Source organism: Myotis nattereri (genome assembly GCF_964212035.1).
Source record: "Myotis nattereri genome assembly, chromosome: 8".
NCBI classification, from domain to species: Eukaryota; Metazoa; Chordata; class Mammalia; order Chiroptera; family Vespertilionidae; genus Myotis; species Myotis nattereri.
This window is the reverse complement of record NC_138083.1, coordinates 36587144-36604628: the sequence shown is the minus strand read 5'-3', so window position 1 is coordinate 36604628 and position 17485 is coordinate 36587144. Positions and strand designations below refer to the sequence as shown.

Genomic DNA, 17485 nt, shown 5'->3' with positions numbered 1-17485 from the left:
TGTGGATGTCCTTCTGGACTTTGTCAGTGCTTGCTTAATTTGGGAGGTCAACATTGTGCCCTGGGATTGAGATGGCATTCTTTTTGAATAGGGTTTAAAAGATGTTGGTAAATTTAAAGGGTGTATTAAAATTATCATTTATCATAATGTGAATCTTAAATCTTAATTAAACTGTTATCCTTTCAAAAAAGAAAAAGATCCCACATTTCATGGAAGTGGCCTTGTGGTTATTGACAATTATCCTATCCTATATAAAAAAAGCCTAATATGCTAAATTTCCGGTTGTCCGTTCAACCAATCAAAGTGTAATATGATAATGATATGCTAAGGCCGCTCAGCCGCTCGCTATGACATGCACTCACCACCAGAAGGCAGACAGTTGACTGGTCGACCAGTCACTATGATGTGCACTGATCACCAGGGGGCAGACGCTCTGACCAGTGGGTTAGCTTGCTGCTGGGGTTCAGCCAATTGGGACTGAGCAAGATGGGCCAGACACGTCCTGGAGCCCTCCCGCGGTCCCTCCCTGGATGGCCAACTTCCCATGTCCCTCTCTGGCCCCGATCATGCACCGGTGGGGTCTCTTGGCCTGGCCTGCGCCTTCTCGCAATCCAGGCTGAGGGAACGCCCTTCCCTTCCCCCGAGTGCACAAATTTCGTGCACTGAGCCTCTCTCTCCCGGGCTGGCCAACCTCCCATCTCTCTCCCTGGCCCCGATCTTGCACCAGTGGGGTCCCTCAGCCTGGCCTGCGCCCTCTCGCAATCTGGAACCCCTCGGGGGATGTCAGACAGCCGGTTTTGGCCCGATCCCGCAGGCTAGGCGAGGGACCCCACTGGTGCACAAATTCGTGTACTGGGCCTCTAGTGACTAACATAAGAAGATTGAAGGGACTGGGCTTGGTGTTTGGGAGAGAGATGGAAAGAATGCAGAGAGCTATAGTAAGACCATTCTCAAACTTAAGTGTGTGTTAGAATCACCTGGAAGGCTTGTTAAAACATAGTGCTGGGCCCCATTCTCTTGAGTTTCTGATTTAGTAGGTCTGGGGTTACTATATCTAAACTTTAACTTGGGGGGGATGAGAAGGGTGGGTCCAAATTTGAATTGAGAGCACCAGCTTTAGCTGCAGTTAAAACCCATGCAAATTACATTTGGTCATAATGAAACTTAATGATACACTGTTCTTCAGAGGTGAAGTTTTGATTATTATATCACACTAGTGACCAGGCATGTGAAATCACGCAACTCCCGGAATCTCCCCGCGCGCGCCTTCCCACACATGCAGCCCCGCCATCCCACACAGAAAGGGTCCCACTGCTGCCGCCCCCACCACCGCCCCGGGAGGTGGGACCCAGAAAGAGTCCCGCGACCACTGCTGCTGCCACTGGAGGCAGGACCCAGAAACCCACCCGCGCCTTCAGTCAAGTCCTCCAGAGTCAAGTCCCTGCCCACTTGCACACACCTGCTGTGCACACAGCCTCCTGCTGATCAGTCGTTACGGTGTGAGGGCGTCCTGACCATTAGCATATTCTCTCTTTATTACATAGGGTAAGTCATTCTAAAATATAATAGGCTCCAGAATAAGCTTAATCTTTACCTTTAAGAAGAGGTATTTTGAGCTGAATCCACTGTGAAAATGAAGACCATTCTGAGCAATCACAGTCGACATTTCAGAAAATGTGGACATTGCTCTGAAGGGACACACAGTTATTGTGAAGGACCCCAGAGGCACCCTGCTAAGGGACTTCAATCAGATTGATGTAGAACTCAAATCTCCTTGGAAAGAAAAAGGAGAGGCTACAGGTTGAAAAGTGGTGGGGAAATTGAAAGGAACTGGTTACCGTTTGTACCATCTGTAGTTATGTACAGGACATGATCACGGGTGTTACACTGTGCTTCCATTACACGGTGAAGGCTGTGTGTGCACTCACTTCCCCATCAATGTCGTTATTCAGGAGAATGGTTCTCTTGTTGAAATTAGAAATTTCTTGGGCAAGAAATACATCCACAGGATTCAGATGAGGTCAGGTGTTGCTTGTTCAGTATCTCAAGCCCAGAAAGATGAGTTAATTCTTGAAGGAAACGGCCTTGAATTTGTATCAAATTCAGCTGCTTTGATTCAGCAAGCCAAAACAGTTAAAAAACAAGGATATCAGGAAAAATTTGGATGGTATCTATGTTTCTGAAAAAGGAACAGTTCACCAGGCTGATGAATAAGATCTACGTTTTTCAGCTATAGAAACAAAATGCTGGATGGTTCCTTACACTTATGTAAGACATTTTAAAGATGCAATAAAAGTCGTGTATTGATTTGAGAGGGAATAAAAGAAATGTTTTGTATTTTTTATCTTCTCATAGTCTGACTAGGGTAGAAATAATTACAGTCTTTTACACTTGTTTAAAAACACTTTGTAAAGAGTTATATATTATTCCATTTGATTCCTGCAAAATTTGAAATATGAAGGAGGAGGAAAAAGAAGTAGAATGAGGGAAATTAATAGTGAGTGCTTGCTGTGTGATCATCATTTCTTTATTCATCCAGCAAATACTTATTTGAAATTTACTGTGTACCACATATTTAATTCTTAGGGTAACTCTGTGAGATGGGTGGCTTTTTCTTTATAGTAGTCTAGAACAGCGGTTCTCAACCTGTGGGTCGCGACCTCTTTGGCGTCAAACGACCCTTTCACAGGGGTCACCTAAGACCATCCTGCATATCAGATATTTACATTACGATTCATAACAATAGCAACATTACAGTTATGAAGTAGCAACGAAAATAATTTTATGGTTGGGTCACCACATGAGGAACTGTATTTAAAGGGCCAGAAGGTTGAGAACCATTGGTCTAGAATATTTTGATTGTAGGTGACAGTAACTCAGACTAGCAAAAAAGAAAAAAAAAATCCTTTATTGTATTACATAATTGACAAGGCACAGATGTGAATTCAGGAACTGAACAGTTAGACTGTCCATTTCTTTTTTTATAATTCTTTATTTTTTAAAGTATTACATATGTCCCCCTCTTTCCCCCATTGACCCCCTCCAGCTCACCCCCAACCCCCGCCTCAGGGCCTCACCGCCCCATTGTTTGTGTCCATGGAGGCTGTCCATTTATTATCTTGACGTCTGTGTGTGACCTCAGGTTCCTCCATGTAATCATAGGTCTTGGGTGACATTTCTATAACATGGGTTAGCCACTCAGGTGAGGGGAATGAGAGACTATTGGCTAGGGGCTGGGACTGAGTTGCTTGTTGACAACCTTAGCAGAACTATGTAGAAAGTGGGGAGGGGCATTTCCGCTAAGGAAATGCAGTTACCTGAAGAGAGAAAGCTGCTGGGCAGACAAAATCCAGCTGTTTTTTATAGTCTCTTTTTCCAGTTGAAAAAACCGAGACTCAATAGTAACCTGCCCAAAACCTTGTGGCTACTATATGATGAGCCCAGATTTGTCTTATACAAAGACCAGCTTCCACTGTACCAGGTTGCCAGCAGGAAGTACTTCCTGGTTTTATGGATGAGAAAAATAAGATCCAGAAAAAGTGCTTTAGTCACTTACTAATTATGTGACCCTAGGCAACTTTGTGATTTGAGTTTTTTGCCTCTAAAATGAGTAAAACTATACTTATTTCATTGAATTATTTTAAGGATTAAATGAACTAAAAAGTGTAAAAGCCCAGTGCCTGGCATATAGCAGGTGATCTGTAAAAGTGAGTTCTGCTTTTTCTTGATGTGTGGTGCTTGGACCAGCAGCATCAGCATCACTTGGGACCTTGTTATAAATGCACATTCTCAGGCCTCTCTCAGACCCATTACAACTCTGCAGGTGGACCCAGTAGTCTGAATTTTAAGAAGCCCTTCTGATGATTCTGATGCTCACCCGTGTTTTAGCATACAGTGATTGCTCTTGCCTATTGTGTCCATTTTCCCTCACAGGTTCCTGAGGGGAGGACATAATGAGTAGGGTCCTGAATTCTTCCTACTCTCTCCCCTATTTCACCCAAAATAGTTCTTCTTTACAAGCACAGACTCTGGAGCCAGGTTTCCTACACTTAAATCCTGTCTCTACCACTGTGTGACATTGACAGCTTCTTCATGCCTCAGCTTCCTTATCTGTAAAATTTTGGGATAAGTTACTATTATCCTTTACAGGGTTGTGAGGATTAAAAGAGGTAATACATGAAGTACTTAGACCCAAGCATTAAATAAATTAGCTATTACTACTATTATTACAACTTTTATTATATCAACTTTTCTGTAAGTTATCATTTTTTTCTATTAGCTCTGTTCCATATGTACAAAGGATTCTTTGGCCCCTCCAAATTTGAGAACCTCTACACTGTATTGACTGTATTGAATACCTGCAATGTCATGAGACCTAGGGAGAATACAAAGAGGAACCTGTTTGTCTTATCTTCAAGGAATATTTAGTCTAGGGAAGAAGTAACATACGTTTGTAAAGAGGTACAAAGTAAAATGCTAAAGGCCACAATGAATTACAGATTTCTTTGGGGGTTCAGAGGTGCATCAGAATGCTTCTGCTGAAGGGAATCAGAGAAGACTTCCTGGAAGAGGAGACACTTGAGCAATGTTTTGGATACCTATTGCTGCAGAACCAGCCACCCCAAAACTTGAGATAATAATCACTGTATATCTATAACAATTTTTTGGGGTAAGGAAACTTATCCAAGAAACCACTTATCCAAATACATATATTTTTTACTTGTTTGGAGGTGTTGATGTAAGTAGTTGTTTATCATTTCTACTACTATTACTATTGCATAATGGTTTGATTGAGTGGTTCTTTTGCTCCTTGTGTTGGCTAGGTATTGAATTATCTGGAAGGTCCAAGGTTGGTGCTATCAGCTGAAGATCAGCTAAGGCTATCAGTCCTTAGCCTCAGTTCTCCTCATGGCCTCTCTAGGTATCTATGTTAGACTTCTCACAACATGGTGGTTGGGTTGCAAGATAGCAAAAGCCAGCTTTGCCAGTCTTTCTTAAGAATTAGGCCAGGATTGCATAGTGTCACTTCTGCCACATTCTATTTGTTGAAGTGAGTCACACCAGCCCAGATTCAGTGTGGGAGAGGATTCTATAGGGCAGTGATGGCGAACCTATGACACGCGTGTCAGAGGTGACACGTGAACTCATTTTTTTGGTTGATTTTTCTTTGTTAAATGGCATTTAAATATATAAAATAAATATAAAAAATATAAATCTTTGTTTTACTATGGTTGCAAATATCAAAAAATTTCTATATGTGACACAGCACCAGAGTTAAGTTAGGGTTTTTCAAAATGCTGACACGCCGAGCTCAGAAGGTTTGCCATCACTGCTATAGGGAGTCTGAATATGAGGAAGTGTGGTTTATTGGGGTTATCTCATGGGGATTTAAGTTGGGATTAAAATGCAGACTGATGCTTTGGTGTCTGGTTGTGTTAGATACAAAAACTGAATGTCTCTCTGCATACTGTTTTTAAACTAGGAAATTTCTCCTCTTCTCTCCATGGAGGCTATGGCATTTGTTACTGAAGAGAGGAAACTTACCCAAGAAACCACTTATCCAAATACATATATTTTTGACTTGTTTGGAGGTGTTGATGTAAGTAGTTGTTTATTATTTCTACTACTATTACTACTGCTTAATGGTTCGAGAAGTTAACTCTTAAAATGGGAGTCAGGAAACATTTCAGAATATATAGCAAACATTTGAGAATTTTAATCTTTAAAAGCTCATTAGCACTCACCTGTTTTGAAGCAGCATAGCTTTTACTTTAGAAGAATTTATTTATTTGAATTGATAATGTAGCCACCTTTTTTTGTGTGGTTTTTCTTTTTGGAAAGCACAAAGTTAAAGAGGTATGTGTTGTACTTTCTCACTTTCCCAGTGTCCTCTCTTCAGAGGCAGCTCTGATTACCAGTTTCCTCTATGTCCTTCCAGAGATGTTTTGTGTGTGTGTGTAAATAATCCCACGTCCCCACCTTAGGTTTATTTTCTCCAAATATAGAGGTGACACGTGATATATACAGGTGTATTGCTTTGTATCTTGCTTTTTCCATGTCATTCTCTAGCTAGGGGATAGTTTCATTTGAGTACATGTAAATCTGCCTCATTATTTTAAACAGCTCTGTAGTATTCCCTGATATAATTGTACCATAATTTATTTACCCAGGCCTCAGTTGATGGGCATTTATAGTTTTCTCATACCTTTGCTATTACAAACAAGATTGAAGTAAAGGTTTTTGTACCTACTCTGTGTACATGTGAATATATACCTTTGGGATCAAAGCATCTGTGTCTTTTATTGTTTATAAACTTGTCAGTTTACATATGTAAGAGGTTTTTTCAACTTACATCCCCAGTAACAAAGTATGAGCGTCTGCTTACTCACTGCATCACCAAAATAGTATGTATATGTGCTTTTTTTATGGACTTTGTTATTGAAGTGTAACTAGCATAAAGAAAAGCACACAAATAATAATCCCAAAATAAGTTTATGTTTGTCATTTGTGTACAAGTTTCTGTGCAGGCTTGGAGTTTCAATAATTTGGGGTATATGCCTACTAGTGGGATTACTGGGTCATGCCGTAACTCTTATGTTTAATCCTTTGAAGAACCGTCAGATTGTTTTCCAAAGCAACTGCACCATGCCCACCAGCAGCGTATGAGGGTTCCATTTTTTCCACATCCTCATCAAAACGTGTTATATGTGTTTTTGAATATAGCCATCCTAGTGTGTGTGAAGTGGTATCTCATTGTGGTTTTGACTTGTATTGGCTAATGGTGTTCAACATCTTTTTATGTGTTTATATATCATTTGTATATCTTCCTTAGAAAAATGTATGTCTCCTTGTCTCATTTTTTTAATTGGGTTGTCTTTTTATTATGAGTTTTAAAAGCTCTTATTTTCTTGATAGTTTTTAAAATTTGCATTCTTCTTGAATATCTTTCTGTTTCTTTTCTGCCAGTTGTCTGTTAGTGGCTTTTGCATCCTTTCTATCTGGTTATTAGGCTTTTCTTTTATTGATTTTCTATCTCAGTTCTTTCAGGTTACTATAATGTTACAAACTGTGTAGGTTATAAACAACAAAATTAATTTTCATACTTCCGGAGGCAGGACAGTACACGATCATGGCAAGGGCAGATTTGGTGTCTGGTGAAGGCCCTCTTTCAGGTTATAGATTCCCAGCTTTTTTCTATTTCCTCATATGGGAAGGGGCTAGGGATCTCTCTGAAGCCTCTTTTATAAGGGTATAATGTCATTCATGAGGTCTCTGGCCTCATGACCTAATCATCCCCAGAGGCCCTACCTCCTAATGCCATCACATATTGGATTTAACATGACTTTTGGGTCGTCACACACATTCAGATTGTATCAATTTGTAGCTACTCCTAATTTCTTAAGGTCCATTGTCTTATGTGTTGTATTCTTTTTCCTAGTTAGAGAATTAAATTTTGACTTTGTTTGTGGTACTTTAAAATGGAGAAATTTTGCCCTGGCAGGCATTGCTCAGTGGTTAGAGTGTTAGCCTATGCACCGAAAGGTCTCAGGTTCAGTTCCTGGTCAAGGGCACATACCTGGGTTGCAAGTTCATCCCTGGCCCCTAGTCAGGGCTCATGTGGGAGGTAACCACTCAGTGTGTCTCTCACATTGATGTTTCTCTCTCTCCCTCCCCTCTTCCCCCCTTCCACTCTCTAAAAATCAGTGGAGCCCTAGCCAGTTTGGCTGAGTAGATAGAGCGTTGGCCTGTAGACCAAAGGGTCCCAGGTTTGATTCTAGGTCAAGGGCACTTACATACCTTGGTTGCAGGCTCCTCCCCAACCCGTGCCCTGATCAGGGTTTGTGCAGGAGGCAACCAATCTATGTCTTTTTCTCATATCGATGTTTCTCTCTGTCTTTCCCTCTCTCTGTCACTCTCCCTAAAAATCAGTGGAAAAATATCTTTGGGTGAGGATTAACAAAGAAAATAAGTAAATAAAAATAAAAATCAGTGGAAAAAGTATCCTTAGGTGAGGATTAACAACAAAAGAAAAGTAGAAAGGTTTACTTTTTAGTTATGGCTTCAGAATTTTGTTTCTTGCTTTTCTGTTTCCTTCTAATGTTTTAAAATTTTTATCACATATGTTTAAATTTTTGCACCATTCTGAATTTATTTTGCTGTAATGAGTGAGGGACTGGGATCCTACTTTCCCCCCTAGATATCTGTCCCTTACATCCATCACTTGGATGGAGCATGAGGGAGGCTTTCATGTGGTTATTCTGTGTCTTGGTCTGGGTGTTGATTGTATAGGAATGATACTTGGTAAAAACTGGGGCTGTATCCTTAATATTTCTACTCTTTGCTGTATCATACTTCAGATTTTTTAAAGTATTCTTATATTATTTTGATTTTATTTCATTTATCTTTTTAATTTAAATTTTTCATTGTTGAAAGTCTTACATATGTCTCCTTCCACCCCCTTCCCCCCAAAAAGTTTTCTTCCCTTAGAGATGCCATTTTCTACAAAAGTAAAGCTTGAACGTTAAACATTTGTATATACATCATTTGCCATAAACTTTATTCTTTAATTTCTACTCCTCAGGAGTCCCATTGGCTCTATACTGTTTACTTACTAGTCAGTTCAAGGGACCCCCCCTTTACTTCTTTATCATTCATCAAGGAATTTACTTAATAGACACCAGTGTGTTTATGAGAGGAAAAAGAACAATGTGGATCTCTAGCCTCATGTCTATTTTTAGTGAAAATGTGTCTTTCTATAGCAGGTGTCTGTGTCACCTTAGGACATCTTTGGATCAATGATTCTTGATTTTATGGGGTTTTCCTCTTCTGCGTTCTCCAGGAATCTCAGTTTGTTCATAAATATGGGCTTTTGCCTGGGTCATTTGCCCATTCACTGACCTTTAGTAGGGTGCTTTTTTCTTGCCAAACCCCCTGTTATTGGTTTATTGTGTTTAAGTCTTCTGTTTCTTCGCTGTTGCCCAGTTGTCTGTTATTGAAAGTGGGGTATTGAAGTGTTCAACAATTATTTTTGAATTGTCTGTTTCCTTTAATTCTGTCAGCTTTTGCTTCATTTATTTTGAGGCTCTGTTATTAAGTGCATCTTTGTTTATAATTGTTATATCCTCCTGCTGGATTGACCCTTTTATAGTTGTAAATTTCCTTCTTTGTCTCAATAGAATGGGTTTTTTAATGCATACCTATTGTAAATAGTTTAAACAAAATTATATGTTGTATTTAAAGTATATAAAATGAAAAATGAATGCATATCATTCTTACCCCCTGTAGAAATAAGTATTAACAGTTTATGGTATATCCTTGAGATTATTTTTATGTTTATAAGAGAAAACAAATAATTCTTTAAGCAAAAGAAGAATCATGGTGATATTCTGTAGCTTTTTAAAAATTAAAGCCACGTTGGATCGCATAGATGACCTAATCTGATATGCCTGTTTTTTTAAATGAGAAAACAGAGGCTGTGTTGGGGCATTGGCCTGCCCACGTTTACATGGGGAATAGGTGGCTACGCTGGGACTGAAACCCAAGCTTTCATTTCAGACTCTTGGCATAGAGCTCCTTTCCCTGAACCTCACTGCCATCTGTCTGTATTGGGAATAAGAGGCTCTTGGAATACTGGTATAGATATTTGGGCCATGAGTTAGCATAGCAAAGATTGTTTTATAAGTTGTGCTTTGAATTAATTTTGAAGATTTTATCTAAAAATATATTTTTTATAGCTCCTTGTAGAAATTCTTATGAGGCCTACAGTCTCTCTCCGGGGACAGAAACTGAAAAGTAAGTATGTTTGTCAACCACTTCCCTCTTTTCCAACCTGCTGATATGATGGTGGTTTCCAGGAGTTTCTCTTCTTCCCTTTCTAACTCTAATGGTGAGGACATGCCTTAGATTCAACTGCAGGGTACTCTCTCCAATCCTAACTAAGCAGCTGTATTTATTCATTTTATATTAGGTAGAAATACAGGCTGGTGCTTTAAAAGAAAAAGTGTGAAAACCACTGGGCTAAAAGAATTATATCTAATAATCCTTGGGTCCAGTTTTTATGTTCTATTTGGTAATTCTTACCTCTCATATACAGTTAAGTGAGAAAGTAAGCAATAACCTAACCTAGTAAGATCACTGTGTGTGTTATGTCTTAAACTATTTTTTATTGTTATAAAGGTGATATATGCTCTGTGTAAAAAGTTCAGTCATTACCAGAGTGCATATAGTAAAAAGTAAAAATGTTTTTGGTGGTGCATTATTTCTTAAGTTCGGTAGTGGGTATATGGGTATTAGTCTTATTCTTCCTCATAATTTATGCATATTACAAATATTTTGGGGGTATTCAATATTTAATTTATAAAAAGAATAAGTGTACTTTGCTTGGCATTAAAAGCCAGAGATCACTTAATATTTGATGAATGCTCTTCTACAAACATCACTTTTTTTTTTAATTAAAAAGTGTTTCCTCCCTAATATCAACATGACATACTACATAAGACCTCATTTTATAGGTATAGTGATGGTTAAGAGGATTCATATTCATCTTTGAATATCCATATTCAGATTTCCTTTCTATCTAAATTGGTTCTTCTGTTCTCTATATACTGGTCTGGGTATTCCAACCTGCTTTAAAGTCATAAAATAAAAAAACCAAAAAGCCTCAGTAGGTTGAAAGGTAGTGATAAGGGATACAGGACACTTGCATTATCTCAGGATTATATCAGATAACTCATCTGGTCCAGCTACCTTGGTAGGACTGCCCATTGGGATCTCAGAAGGAGACCCACATTTTTAGAGGTATTGTAGCAGCATGAGATTAAGTGGAAATAGTTTTTGAAAATAAAACTATGCCAAACAAAACACTTTGTCCATGGTCCATATTCAGTTTTATCACCTCCTAGTTTTAGTTTTCCTTTTTATGCTGCTTTCTGTTCCTACTGACAGAGAAGTAAGTAGCTAGTTGTTTATTGGGCTTGGTAAGCCAGGCATTAAAAGCCATTTCCCTAATATAAATAACCAAATTTATAATAAGAGGCATCGATATTCTTATACTTTGGATTCTAGTAGTTCAGGTTTTGGAAATGTTTCTTGAGAACCCAATTCAACCCAAGCATCAAAAGGTTTAAATTGTTTATTTTTTGTCTATTTAAATAGCCACAAAAACAAACTAAAACTAAAAGCTTGGATATATTCTAAGCAAGCTACACAGTGAATATGGCTTATTTTAAATAACGATATCAACATAGACTGAAATTATGAAGACTGTGGAGCATAATGAAAATGGCTACTGTATCAAACCAAAAGCAGTCTACAAATTGATTTGTGGGTTCTGATGGGCACCATGAAAATCTTTGGTAAATAAAAATTGAAGGGAGATATGCTTATAGGAAAATAATCATCTTGGAGGAGATTAGGAGAAATTGTTTTTATTTTCAAAAAATTTAATACAGTTATACTGTCTTTTCAATGAGAAAAATAGCCAATTACTTCCCTTTTGCTTTCAGTAAGTGATGAAATGTCCAAGGACTGTTTGAGCATCCTGTATAATACCTGTGTGTGTGTAAGTACCCTGCCTTTGGTGCTGCATTTATCTCCCCACCACATCTGCAGTCCTTGAGAAAGGACGGTTCAAGGGAGGTGGTGGGCCTGAGAGCTATCTTCAGACATTGAAGGAATTGGCCTTATTTTATGTGTGTCTGAGAACCAGAACCAACAGGTGGAAATTATGGGGAGGCAGAGTTTCATAGTATTGTTGACCTTAACATGGGCTGCCCAGATTCACTTTCATATGACCCATGCAGTTCAAACCCGTGTTGTTCAAGACTCAACTATATTTTCAACCTGCTGTTGGGAATTTGTGGATGTAGAAGGCTGACTGTAATTACAGGTTTTTGACTGTACATAACTCCTGTGTTGTTTAATGGTCAACTGTAATTGTTAAGAGCCATGGTTACTTCAGCAGGTACTGAACTCCTTTAACCCTAGAAGTATCCAAGCAGAGACTGAACAATTGGCAAAGGGGGACAAGCATTGGAAGAGTGTCTATGACCTCTAAGATACATTTTAACCTCCTTATGCCCATTCCTTCATTTTCCTTGTTAGAAGACAAAGTAAGAACCAGAAGCCTCACCCACGATTTAGCAGGACACTACTACATCGAGCAGTGAGTGAAAAAGGATGGTGAATAAAGAAAGCAGTTTAGTAGAAAGGAAAGAGCATAGCACTTAGTACTAGAACTTGATTTTGAGTTCTGGTCTTTGGCTTAGTGCTTATTAGTTCACCTCCTGAGCTTTAGTTTCTTATCGGTAGAGTGCAGTTAGTAATCATACAAACATCATAGGGTTGTTGTGAAGACTAAATGAGATGATAGATGTGAAAGTACTTTGTAAAGCAGTATACAAATGTAGTTTTTATAAGACACAGTACCTGTCTTTAGGAACTTCTTTGGTAAACTGTAAACAGTGAATCATAATACATAGCAGGATGAAACAAGTGCTGTTGGAGATGTGAAACCTGCATGCTAGGAAAATGCAAAGGAAAATTTAATTTTATTTCTTGCCTCATTCAAAAAAGACTTCAGGCATCTTACAGGAGTATGTAAAATCTATCAAAATCATAAATTTAATTCTTTTTTTAAATATATTTTATTGATTTTTACAGAGAGGAAGGGAGATAGATAGTCAGAAACGTCGATGAGAGAGAAACATCGATCAGCTGCCTCCTGCACACCCCTCACTGGGGATGTGCCCACCACCAAGGTACATGCCCTTGACCAGAAACGAACCTGGGACCTTTCAGTCCGCAGGCCGACACTCTATTCACTGAGCCAAACCGGTTACGGCAAAATCATAAATTTAGAAGTATGAATTTAGAAGAATGAAAGGATAAATAAGTTAAGGGTATAACATACATCTAAGAAATGGGCTAATATAAAAATGTAGAGCATAACATCATCTGTATTATGGATGGTGCACAAATTTGGGTTTAAACTTCTTAGCAGCCAACACAAATAGGGAGATATGTTTTAACATTTACACAGCTCAGCATCTGTAATAGTGCTGTGCACTAGAAACACAATGTAAGCCACTTAGGTTACTTTAAATTTCCTTGTAGCAATTTTTTTTAATAAGAAAAAAATAGGGATAAGTGAAGTTCATTTTAATACGCTTAAAATTAAATATCAAGATTTTTTTTTTGTACTGACCTTTCAAAATCTGGTGTTTTTTACTCAGCACACCTCAGTTCAGACTAGCCACATTTCAAGTGCTTAATAGCCACATGAAGCTAGTGGCACAAATAGGCACAGACAGAGCTATAAGTAAAAATAAACTAATTTTCAGGAAACACAATTATTCTTGGAGCTGAGGCCACTAAGAAATTGTCCTTATTAAAAAAACGACTGTATGATGTTATTAACTCCATCATTGATTGGCTTTTGGAGTTGAAAATACCAGTACTTCAGGGACTGGGCAGAAAACAAGAAATGTTTGAAGTTGCTGGTTTTTGGAGTGGGCACTTGTACAAATTGTGACAATCCTGGAGTAGGCACGTCTTTGCCTGAAAAATATTTACATTCAAAATTTTAAAAGTACTGCTGGTTAAATAAAACTTGGACTACTGTATGCTAGTTATAGCTCCTGATTTAGATACCAAGCAGATGCTAGGTCACAAACCTATAAGATTATCATGAAAACACCCCTTCCCAGAAAAAAATATATTTGCACACAGTGTTTTGTATATTGTTTTACGGATTTAAGACCTAAGCCAAGAATTTCAGATATAATGTGGGATTGTGTTTCCAGTGTCTGGAAGGGATATCTTGCTCTTTATATATATTTTTTCATATTTATAACTTATCCTGCCTTTTCTCTCCTCCCTATGATAGACGGAAGGAGTTACAAAGCGTTTGGCAGAAAAGAATGACTTTGTGATCTTCCTGTTTACACTGATGACGAGTAAGAAGACATTCTTACAAACAGCAACCCTCATTGAAGATATTTTGGGTGTTAAAAAGGTATGTCCTCCGACAGGTGGGTAACCAGGTGGGAGAGAGTCTCAGCTGATTGGATTCTGGAACCTTAATTAATGTACAGAACCCTTTTAAAAGAAAAATTCTTCCGTACTCCTAGTGTTAAATAATTTTTTTGTGTTACTTAAATACATCTGTATTCAAGTAAAAATTAGGTTATACTTTTTATACTAATGGGTCTTATATGACTATAAAACCTAAACAAATAAACAAATTGAAATCAAAGTAATTATAAAACTCAAAAGTTCTGATTGACATAATGAATTTAATGTGATGGCTAATGTCACTTTGCCAAAATCAAATTGCCCCGCACTCACTAATTATTATAATGCAGATCTTTTTAGCATACCTACTGCTACATGCTGTGTGACTTCATTCTCTTACCACTTTATTTGAACTGCTGTAAAACCTTCATTTATTAGGATGTTTCCCTTGGTGATTTTTGACTTTCACTTTTACTTAAGTTTACCTGTGTTTTTCCCCCATTAGTTGTCAACAGTTAATGTTAATTGACACCAACACAGGAGACACAGGTAATGATCACTGAAGTGTGGCCACTTGGTCATAAGATGTACATTCAAATGATCCAGAATATGCTTAAAAAAAACTAACTATGATTGAAATGAAAGCACTAAATTAAAAACTTACCATTGCAATCTCCCAGACCCTAAAAACATACCCATAGACATCTGTTAGAGAACCACTATCTTAGATTTTTGGTGTTACGCTTCTTCGGACCTGAAACTTCCTTCCTTCCCCAGTATTTGTCCCATACATCCATGCTGGTTGCAATTTGGCAGAATTCTTTTACTACTCGGGAGGCAGGAGCAGCCTCTTAGCGTTGGCCTTGCTGGGAAAAGGGCACCCCCGTGCATTGTGTTGGTCCCAGCTTTCACTTCTGTCTTTTCGCTGTACTTTCCTCAGGTCCTGTTTGTTATCACCCAGGCGGAAGATGCATAAGTGGCCCATTGTCTGTAGGAACACATTGGAAATGTGTGCAGGTCCCAGACAGACCCTTTGTGTCCTTTGATAAAAAGGCTTTGTTGTTTTTCTACTAACTGTGCTCCAGCCAGTGTGAGAGAACGGGCTTCCAGTCTTCCTGGCAGTATCAGCATAGGAGTCTAGAATTGCTTTTCCTTTTTTGCCAAAATGTTGATGAGGTCTGTTAGATATTATGGGTATTTTGGAACATTTTGCAAGGGAGACAGACACCATAAGAAGGAACCCAAGCCACAAACTGGGAAAAGGTATTTGCAACCCATGCAACTGACAAAGGATTGGTAGTCAAAATTTATCAAGAATTCTTACAGATTGGCAAGAAAATGAAATAGTTCAGTAGAAAAATGGACAACGATATGAACACGCATTTCACAGAGGAGAAACAAATGGTTCATAAATATAAGAAAGGATACTTAACCTCATTGATACTTAGGGAAATGCAAATCAAGACCACAGTTAGAGAAAATAGAGCAAATTTGGTGAGAATGTATATCGTTGACAACACTTTTCTAGTGATGATACTGTTTCATATCAGCAGAATATCTTTACCTTTCTAATGTTTTTTACTTTAACATGCATATACCCTGTGACTCAGCACCTAGGTATGCACTGCCCTGAGGGCCAGGACATCAGTACCGCAGCCTGAGTCTCAGGCATGCTCGTGGGAAAGCTCATTCCGAGAACAGTGATTCTTAGAAATGAAAACACTGAACTGAAGCCAAGAGGTTGTGCAGTCAATTCAGTGGGTCTGCCAGCTAAATAGAAAAGATCAAAATGTATCATGTAAGGGTATTGTTTGAAGAAGTTTCTGTTTCTTATTTATACATGTATCTATGCATTCACATATGTATGTTTACTGGGTAATTATGGATATTTCTAATTCTTGGGCATTGTAAGAATGGTTTGTAAGCCACTGCCCCAGAAAAACTGCACATGTGCATCAAGAAACATGGAACAAAAACTGAAACCAAGTCTGTGATCTGTCTTCAGGAGAAGGGGTAAATAAATGTACTCCATTCACACAGTAGAACACAGGCATAACTCCGAGGTACTGCGGGTTCAGTTCCAGACCACTGCAATAAAGCGAGAGTTTCACAAAGTGAGTCGTAGTCTTTTTGCTGGTGGAAATTTTTCCTTCTACTTGTTAAAACTGCAACATCTGTGAAGTACAATAAAGCAAAGCGCAAAAAAACGAGGTATGCCTGTGTTAGAAAGTGGTGGGGAAAAAAGGAACTGTTGCTAAATGCAACAGCACAACTGAATCATAGAAATTATTGCTAGAAGTCAGTTGCAGAAGATTGGATATAGTATATCCTATCTAATAAAAGAGAAACATGGTAATTAGCGTACGGCCGCTACCCTTCCCATTGGCTAATCAGGGCGATATGCAAATTAACTGCCAGCCAAGATGGCAGCTGGCAGCCAGGCAGCTGGAAGCTAACATGAGGCTTGCTTGCTTCAGTGACGGAGGAATCCAACGTTCCCCGCCTGCCTTGCCGGCCTCTGAGCTTGCAGTTTGAAACATTGTAACAAATATAGAAGCTAAACAAAACCCCAGAAACCTGCTTTCAGCTAGCCGGGATCTCAGAGCTGGAGTTGATACAGTGTCTCGATTATAGAACCCAAACAAACCAGATACCTGCTTTCAGCAGCAGAGGCCTCAGAGCTGGAGCCAGACCTAAAGCTGGCCCAGAATTAAAAAAGAAAAAAGAAAAAAAGGAGCGGTTGGGAGCTTCCGTCACCCGCCAGCCTGAAAACAGCCCTCAGCCCCTGACCCAAACTGGCCAGGCACCCCAGTGGGGACCCCCACCCTGAAGGGTGTGTGACCAGCTGCAAACAGCCATCATCCCCTCATCCAGGCTGGCCAGGCACCCCAGTGGGGACCCCCACCCTGATCCAGGACACCCTTCAGGGCAAACCAGGCGGCCCCAGCCATGCACCAGGCCTCTACCCTATATAGTAAAAGGGTAATATCCCTCCCAGCACCGGGATCAGCGGAACCGCGAGGCCTCCCGGCACTGGGATCAGCGTGACAGGGAGCAGCGCCCAAACCCCCTGATCGCCCTGCGGCTCTGTGTGTGACAGGGGGCGGGGCCACAACCTCCCTATCCGCCCTGCTCTGTTCGTGACAGGGGAAGACACCCCAACCCCCTGATCAGCCCTGCTCTGTGCCTGATTGGGGGGAGCTCCCCAACCCCCTGATCGCCCTGTGGCTCTGTGTGTGACAGGGTGTGGCGCCCCCGCCCCCTCCCCCTCAGGCCCTGCTCTGTGTGTGACGGGGTAGAGCCATAACCTCCCCATCGGCCCTGCCCTGAGTGTGACAGTGGTGGCGCCCCAACCCCCTGATCAGCCCTGCTCTGTGGGTGATATAGGGCGGCGCCCCAACCCCCCCCGCCCCCCACGGGCCCTGCTTTGTGTGTGATGGGGTAGACCCATGACCTCCCCATTGGCCCTGCC

General features: G+C 39.8%; 1 protein-coding gene and 1 pseudogene across 4 annotated transcripts in view; both read left to right on the top strand.

Annotated features, from left to right (window-relative positions):
• The window catches only part of TRPC4AP (transient receptor potential cation channel subfamily C member 4 associated protein), an 81852-nt gene that overhangs the window by 29560 nt on the left and 34807 nt on the right, over positions 1-17485 (top strand). For all 3 annotated transcript variants that reach the window (XM_081096492.1, XM_081096491.1, XM_081096490.1), the window contains exons 3-6: positions 5483-5599; positions 9735-9792; positions 11505-11560; positions 13886-14014. In XM_081096492.1, the coding sequence (XP_080952618.1) occupies positions 5483-5599; positions 9735-9792; positions 11505-11560; positions 13886-14014 (360 nt within the window). The remainder of the gene's footprint in view (positions 1-5482; positions 5600-9734; positions 9793-11504; positions 11561-13885; positions 14015-17485) is intronic.
• LOC308522890 (large ribosomal subunit protein uL6-like) lies at positions 1634-2214 on the top strand (annotated as a pseudogene). The gene has a single exon. The product of its transcript is annotated as a large ribosomal subunit protein uL6-like (transcript).